At 48.0% G+C, this 7,705-nt stretch overlaps 1 protein-coding gene across 2 annotated transcripts; it reads right to left on the bottom strand.

Annotated features, from left to right (window-relative positions):
• Positions 1-513: 513 nt before the first annotated feature.
• LOC147432600 (uncharacterized protein C9.08c-like) lies at positions 514-7,190 on the bottom strand. Of its 2 annotated transcripts, none has more exons than XM_086492474.1 (2): positions 6,753-7,190; positions 514-1,122 (listed from the first exon to the last, which is right to left on the bottom strand). In XM_086492474.1, the coding sequence occupies exons 1-2, from the start codon at positions 7,092-7,094 to the stop codon at positions 634-636; spliced, it is 831 nt and encodes a 276-aa protein (XP_086348600.1). In that variant the 5' UTR covers positions 7,095-7,190; the 3' UTR covers positions 514-633. The 2 variants fall into 2 exon arrangements, with proteins under 2 accessions (XP_086348600.1, XP_086348601.1); XM_086492475.1 differs by lacking the exon at positions 6,753-7,190 and adding an exon at positions 3,717-4,348.
• Between the last annotated feature and the right edge of the window lie 515 nt (positions 7,191-7,705).

Raw genomic sequence — 7,705 nt, 5'->3', positions numbered from 1 at the left:
TTTCAACGGCCTAAGCGGAGCCCCCACACTAAACCACACAAGGTCTTAATGACACCTGAGTGGAGGGATCAACTTAGGCCGAGCCCCTACACTAAACCACACAAGGTCTTAATGACACCTGAGTGGTGGGATCAACGATCGTGAGCATCGCGCAACAATTTCAAGGTGGGTGGCTCGTCGAAAAAAAGCCGCAGTCAAAGTTCGAGAGGTGAATCGAGCCCACCACCTCCCCAATGACATGTGGGTGCCCTAATCACATGGTCATGTAGCTTTTGATGGAATCCAAGGTAAAATGTACCACTATATAGTGAACACAAACAAGAAAAAGTAACCTCAACCAACAAAAGTAAACTCGACCACCATCCCACAATGCGCGATGATTTTGAATTTCACGCCCTACTTGCCCCGTCAAACCATCGCTTAGGCTTCATTCAAGACCACGTGCTCTTTAGTGCTGAGGTAAGCCCAGGCAGATTCCTAGGCGACCTCATCAAGTTACCAGGGCCACCAGGCTGAAAAAGAGATGAAATCGTTCACAACTCGAAAGCATTTACATAGCACACAGTAGACTCACAATACAATATGATACACAGTAGACTCACACAGTAGACTCACAATAGAATATGATACATCCTAAAATAGGAAAGGGAAAAAGGGTTTCCGATGGGCAGGAAAACCATCGATCTTCTTCAAGTACCATTCTTTGGTTTTGTAGCTTCGAGCGCAGAGCGAGGCAGACATGCCAACAGCAGTAAGCAAGGCGATAAAGGTTTGAGCAATCATGGCCACGCCAAAGAAGCCGATGGACTCACAGAGGTAATGAGGGCATACCACCCACCTGAAAAGACCCCCTTGTGGAATCTTGTACTGACTTGCTCCATTGCTGGGCTTCTTCTCGGACCGCAGAGTAGCCAGTAAATAGTGATGATAGAAATTGCCAGTGATTCCCACCACAAACACTCCTACCCCCCATTTCATCAGATCTATTGGTGGTTCTTGATTACTCTCCGCTGCTAGCTGCTGTGCATACAGAATAACCCCCGTCGCTGTCGCATACGCCCCTGATATGAGTATGCTCATTTTTACCTCCATAGATCCAGAATATTTGTGTACAAACAACACCTGCAAGACACTCGAGTTAGCTTTACCCAGAAGCAATCATTGAACCAGAGTATGGTGGAGTTGCTTCACCCAGAAGCAATCGTTTAATCAGAGTATGGTGATGCATAGAATATGACTCAGAATTGGGGAAAAAACGGAGAATTGGAAATCTAGAAAATCAAGCAGCTCCGGATAGGTGGAATGACATGAAAACTTCCGCATTCTGTGTGATTGCAGATCTGCAAAAGCAGGACAATGGATCATGTGGGTGGGTTAATCGAGCGAAAAGCACAGAATAAGCAAGTCAGTGAAATGATCTAAAACAGATGGTCATTGAAACACGCGGGCGATAAGAATCATTCAAGCAGCTCAGAAAAGGGCAAGCAGAGATCGATGGGCACGTAAAGAAGCACACAAAATAGGTGGGCGATGGTAACTCAATGTGGCGAAATAAGTTAATAATGTAAGCCGCATAATTCAGGCTCCCAAGATCTTCCCTGGACGAGCAGTTACAACTGTAACTGACGGGCAACGTCCGTCCCCAACTTGTATTTAAACAGCCCTTGGCTAGCATAACATACATCTCTCATTCTTGCCTCACACTCGAGTCTCTGTGTGTGCGTGCCTGTTTAACAACATGGTATCACAGTAGAGCACGCTCAATACCCACCACTCTTCTCTTCACCTGCGCACGCTCCCCTTGCTTGTGTGTGCTCGCTGATCCGGACAGCCAGCATGTCACGGCAAGCCCAACCCCCTGCCTCCCTCATTCCCTCCACAGTGAGGAGCTATCACCTTGATAAGCTCACAGGCCCCAATTATCTTACATGGGCCACCCGGGTAACCTTGCTGCTCAAACGAGCAGCACTCTGGGATATAGTGAGCGGAATCACTGTCCAGCCCATAGCTAATAGTCCTAATAGCGCTGATTGGACAGCCAAGGATTTGCAAGCCCAGGCTGAACTCATGTTGCACCTGGCTGATCGACAGGTCCAAATGGTTAGGTGTTGCCAAACCGCAGCCGAAATTTGGACCTTTCTACGTGCAGCCTACCATCACGAGGACCTGATCACTCGTGTTACGACCCTCAAGAAACTACTTCTTGCTGTGCTTTCTAAACAGCAGGAAATCTCCACGTTTCTTGATGAATGGCGCACCCTTTTGGATAATGCCCTCCTGTCAGGCCTTCAATTGGATGAAAGCCTCCAAGCCATGCTACTCCTCGCTGCGTTGCCTTCATCTTGGCGACCCTTCATCACCACTCAAGCTTCAGTGACAGGCCTCACTGTTGAAAAGCTTATCTCTCGCATCCTTCAAGAAGATGCCATGCGAGGCAGTTCGAGTGCACCTACACCAGCCATACCCTCCACACAATTTGTTCAGCGTTAATCAAATTTCAGAAGGAGGGGCTCTCGCCGCTTCAACAACACAAGAAACCCTGCCAATAACCCCACTCCTTCCAAAATCTGCAGCCATTGTGGACGCCATGGCCATCATGTTCATGAATGCCGAACCAAACGGCGCGAACAACAACCGAACGACCGTCGTTCACGACCTCAACTACAACACATTGAAGTACCTGCCCTCAGCCAGTATGGTATGGAATCGCTTCAACTTTTTACTTCCCACATTAACTCCATTGGTTTGCTTGCTTCTTTAATTGCTGCAACAGAGTGGCTACTTGACACCGGTGCAACACACCATATGACACCACACAGTCATTGTCTTCATGACTATAAACACCTCGCACGCCCGGTTCAAGTCTACCTTGGAGATAATCATAGCCTCAATGCAATAGGGCACGGCCATCTCCATGTCTCCTTACCCAGTGGAACTCCCGTCATCATACGTGACATCTACCACATACCAGCCCTCAGCCGGAACATCCTTTCAGTTACTGCAGCCACATTTACAGGGTCCTCTATTGAGTTCTTTCATGACTCCTGTGTCATTCACTTTAAACTCCCGAATGGCCAATACGAAATCCTCAAACTCCCTCAAAAGAATCGATTGTATCCGATTCCAATCACCCAATCTGGCCATGATGCTATGGTAGCTTCGACTTCAACTCTCTCCCTACACCTAACCAAAGCAGCATCGACCCTTATGTGGCATTACAGGCTTGGGCATATCAATGGTCCCACACTCCACCGCATGGCGAAGAACAAAGTATGCTCAGGTCTCCCATCGAACCTATCACCTATTGATCTATGTGAATGTTGTCTCTTGGGTAAAGCGAGTCACAAGCCCTTCCCTTGATCTCAGACGCGGTCTTCTCAACTCAATCAATTGGTCCATGGTGATTGATGTGGACCCATGGAGTCAACCTCCCTTACAGGTTCTGTGTACTTTCTAACATTTATTGATAATTTCAGCAGGTACACTACAATATATTTCTTGAAGCAAAAGTCACAAGTTCTCTCAAGCTTCAAAGAGTACTGCAGGTTGGTAGTGCGACAGCATGATCTACCCGTGCAGGCTCTTCGCTCGGACAATGGAGGAGAGTATGTCACCAATGCATTTAAAAACTTTTGCATGGATGAGGGCATACAACAACAATTCACTGTCCCCTACACACCGCAGCAAAATGGGGTCGCCGAAAGGAAGAATCGCACCTTAGTTGCAGCTTCACGTGCCATGCTACTCACGGCAGGCCTATCAAAGGCATACTGGGGGAAGCAGTTGCCACTGCTGGCTACCTTCAAAATTGCATACCACATGCAATTGGTCCCCAATACACCCCATACTACCATTGGTTTGGTAAAATTCCAGATCTGCAGCACCTCCAAGTCTTCGGGTGTTCAGCCTACCCTGTCAAGGCCCTTTCCTTGCGCCACAAACTCGACCCAACCAGCACAAGGATGGTGTTCGTGGGCTATGATGATCGCCTTGGAGTGAAAGCTTACAGGTTGTATGACCCTCAGCTGAAAAAATTTCAGTTTGCTCACTCTGTCTATTTTGATGAATCTTCCATGATTAGTCCACAGCAGGGAGATGCATCTCCTCCCATGCTCACACTACCATCTAGACCCATCACATCAGATCCTCTTATCTCAAGTGTTCCACGGATTGAATGGGAGGAAGCAGATGTTTGGAAACCTTTGCCTCTGCCCCATACCCCTCCTATACCACAGATGCCTCCTTCTCCAATTCCAATTGGCACTCCTATGCCTAAAAGTGCACCTCCTTGGTCTCTTGGGAACAATACCAAGTCCGTCCTCTTTCCAAAATCTCCAAACCCCTTGTTCCCTGGTCATAATAAATCAGCAGATGTCACAAGGCAATTGCTGATGCCCTCCACAACTCGCCAGCCTCCCCCTCATGTGGCAGATAACCCTATTATTCAGGTTCCTTTGGCGAATGATACAGCTTCTCTAGCTGCTCCCTCTCCACGGATTTCAAGTCCTCCATCAGACACCGGGGACTTAAGCCCATATGTACCAGTGGACCCCGTCCACCAGCGCCCCTTGCGCGGTCCAAACCCAACCTCTCGCCCTTCCAAGTCTTCAAAGGCTTGATCTCTCAAGGAGATCTATGAGAAGACAAACCACTCATTACTCCTGGATCCTTCAGCTAATCAGCCCTCTGGTAATCCCAATACAGCTGAAGTACTCTACCTCCAGGTGCTCCATGCTTCCTCAGACGATCTTGAAGCACTTCTCTTTGTTGCTGAATCCATTGATGAAATCTCTTTGGATGAGGCTTTGTCGGGTCCTGAGGCCACATTTTGGCAGCAAGCAATGGAGTCACAGTACCAATCCCTCATGGATAATGGCACATGGCAGCTGGTCCCTGCTCCACCAGACAGAAAATTGGTGACCTGCAAATGGTTGCTTTGAAAAAAGCTCAATGCTGACGGCACAGTCTCACGCTACAAAGCTCGACTTGTGGCGCGAGGATTTACCCAAGTCCCTGGCATGGATTTCACTGAAACGTTTTCTCTTGTGCTTCGCATCACCTCTTTCCGAGTTCTGATTGCAATAGCTGCGCTCTTTGGCTTCCACCTTCATTAAATGGATGTCCGCACTGCCTTTTTAAATGGAGATTTAGAGGAGGAGATCTACATGGAGCAGCCCCAAATGTATATCTCAATGCAACACTCCAATTATGTATGCAGGCTACTCAAGGCCCTTTATGGATTGAAACAATCCCCCACGCAATGGTATCAAAGGTTCCATCAGTGCATGATCACTCTTGGATATGCACGTTTTCAATCTGATGCAAATGTGTATAGCCGTCACTCTGCTGGTGTATTACTGTTTCTCGCCATCTATGTGGATGATATTTTGCTGCTCTCTAATTCTGAATCAGCTCTTGAAACAGCAAAGGGTGAACTCCACTCTTACTTCTCCATGACTGACATGGGGCCCCTCCACTACTGCCTTGGGATTCAAGTCTTGCAGGATCCTTCAAAGGGCTTCATACGGATTAGCCAAGAGTCTTACATTCAATCCTTACTTAAGAAGTACAACATGTCTGCATGCAAGGGAGTGGAGACTCCTCTCCCAACTTCGCTCAAGCTGAAACAATCGGAATCATCTTCAGCCTTAGCTGCTGATATGGAGTCTTTTCCATATTCCAACATTCTTGGCGGAGTCCATTACCTAGTAACCTGTACTAGGTCTGACATTTGTTTTGCTACAAACCTTTTATCCCGCTACATGAAAGCTCCAAGGCTAATCCACATCCAACACCTAAAGCGTCTCATGCGCTATCTTCAACATACGAAGGATTACGGCATTTACTATTATGCCCTTCAGCCTCTGCCGACACCCTTCCTTGTTGGCTACTCTGATGCAGATTGGGGGGGTGATCAAGATACTCTTCAATCCACCTCAGGATATGCCTTTCTTCTGGCTGGAGGAGCAATCTCCCGGCAAAGCAAGAAACAGGAAAGAGTCACCTTGTCATCGACAGAAGATGAATATGTTGCAATGACTTGCCTTGAAAGAAGGCATTTGGCTTAAACACTTCTTAATGGAGACTACTCTCTTCCCGAATCAGCCACTAGAACTTCATTGCGACAATATGTCAGCTACAATGCTTGCAAGGAATCTCAAACACTCAGAAAAGACAAAGCATATAGCGATAAAGCTTCAATTCATCAGGGAGCTCATTCAAGAAGGCAGCATCGAGCTCTCCCATGTTCGTAGAGAACAACAGTGGGCGGATTTCCTCACGAAGTCCACTCCAAAGGCAAAGCATCATGAAAGCTGTCAACAGCTCGGCTTAAAATCATTGTAATGGGAGTTATCAACTTGGGGGGGGGTGTGGCGAAATAAGTTAATAATGTAAGCCGCATAATTCAGGCTCCCAGGATCTTCCCTGGACGAGCAGTTACAACTGTAACTGACAGGCAACGTCCGTCCCCAACTTGTATTCAAACAGCCCTTGGCTAGCATAACATACATCTCTCATTCTTGCCTCACACTCGAGTCTCTGTGTGTGCGTGCCTGTTTAACAACACTCAAGCCTCAGAGCAGAGCGAGCACTAGGTGGGCGCAGATGGGCATGTTGAAAAGCACGTCAGAAAAACAGATGGGCGATGAGGATTTAAGAAACTCAGAGAAGGGCAAGCAGATGGGCACGTAGAATATCATAAAAAACCTGGTGACCGATGGTGATCATCGAAAGGAGGAGTAATGCTTCACCTCGAGGACACGTTTGAAGAAATGGAGGGAGAGCGCAGAGGAGGTGAGAAGGAGGCGAGTGGTACAGGCAGAGGGGAGGAGGCGGGAGTGGGAGAGCTTGAGGAGGAGGAAGGCCGAAGGGAGTAGGAAGGAGGGCAAGTACATGACGGCCATGCCCACGCGCGACGGCCAGGTGAGGCCAGCTGCCTTGGCGAACTTAGAATATCGCAGTCCATCTCCCCTCACTTCCCCCGCCAGCATCCATATGAAGTAGATGGCGCATCCCACATCCAGAGCCTTCAAGCTCAGAGGGTCTGTGCGAGGCCCTACGACCACCATCTCCACTACGCAGCGCAGGCGCATCTTGATGTCTGTTCTCTCTCTCTCTCTCTCTCTCTCTCTGTTTGTGTCGAGCTCACACAGCGCTAACACCTCAATGTACAGGCGGATAAGGCTGTTTTCAGACTGCCCACCTCAATTTTAAAACAGTTGGGGATCATGTGTCCGCGAAGATTGCAAGCGTTGATCCCGAATGTGAACTTGATGCAAACTAGATCTAAGCTCGGACGAAGGTGAACTCGGACTTGCATGTAAACTAGATGTAAACTTTGCAAACTATTTGAACTATGTTATTGTGGTGTGAACTCGTAGGGACATACTGGGTGCTTCATTAAAAAAATTGCATTAGTTGAGAGATGCCATTAAAAGATTCCCTCATCACCTCCCCATGACCTCCTCGTGCTTGTTGTCTCACCATGACCTCCTTGTGCTTATTCGTAGTATTACCCCCCCCCCTCCCCCCCCCCCCCCAAAATAAAAAAATAAAAAAATCACAGTCACTCAAGAACGTAGGTGTCAAGCTCTGCTTGCGGACTCGTGGTCTTCACAACATCAGGCCTAGGTTGCCAATGCACGCCTCATCGTGAAAGAGGGGCGGAGAGTAGGTGTGTAGGTTTGTGTGTGTGTGTGTGTGT

Source organism: Adiantum capillus-veneris, chromosome 20 (genome assembly GCF_014529385.1).
Source record: "Adiantum capillus-veneris isolate H3 chromosome 20, ASM1452938v2, whole genome shotgun sequence".
NCBI classification, from domain to species: Eukaryota; Viridiplantae; Streptophyta; class Polypodiopsida; order Polypodiales; family Pteridaceae; genus Adiantum; species Adiantum capillus-veneris.
This window is presented reverse-complemented; position numbering and strand designations above follow the sequence as displayed.

Coding starts and splice junctions, on each gene's coding strand:
- LOC147432600 (XM_086492474.1), bottom strand. CDS start 7,094: ATGCGCCTGCGCTGCGTAGTGGAGATGGTGGTCGTAGGGCCTCGCACA. Junction 1,123..6,752: donor TCTTCAAACGTGTCCTCGAG/GTGAAGCATTAC, acceptor AGTGTCTTGCAG/GTGTTGTTTGTACACAAATA.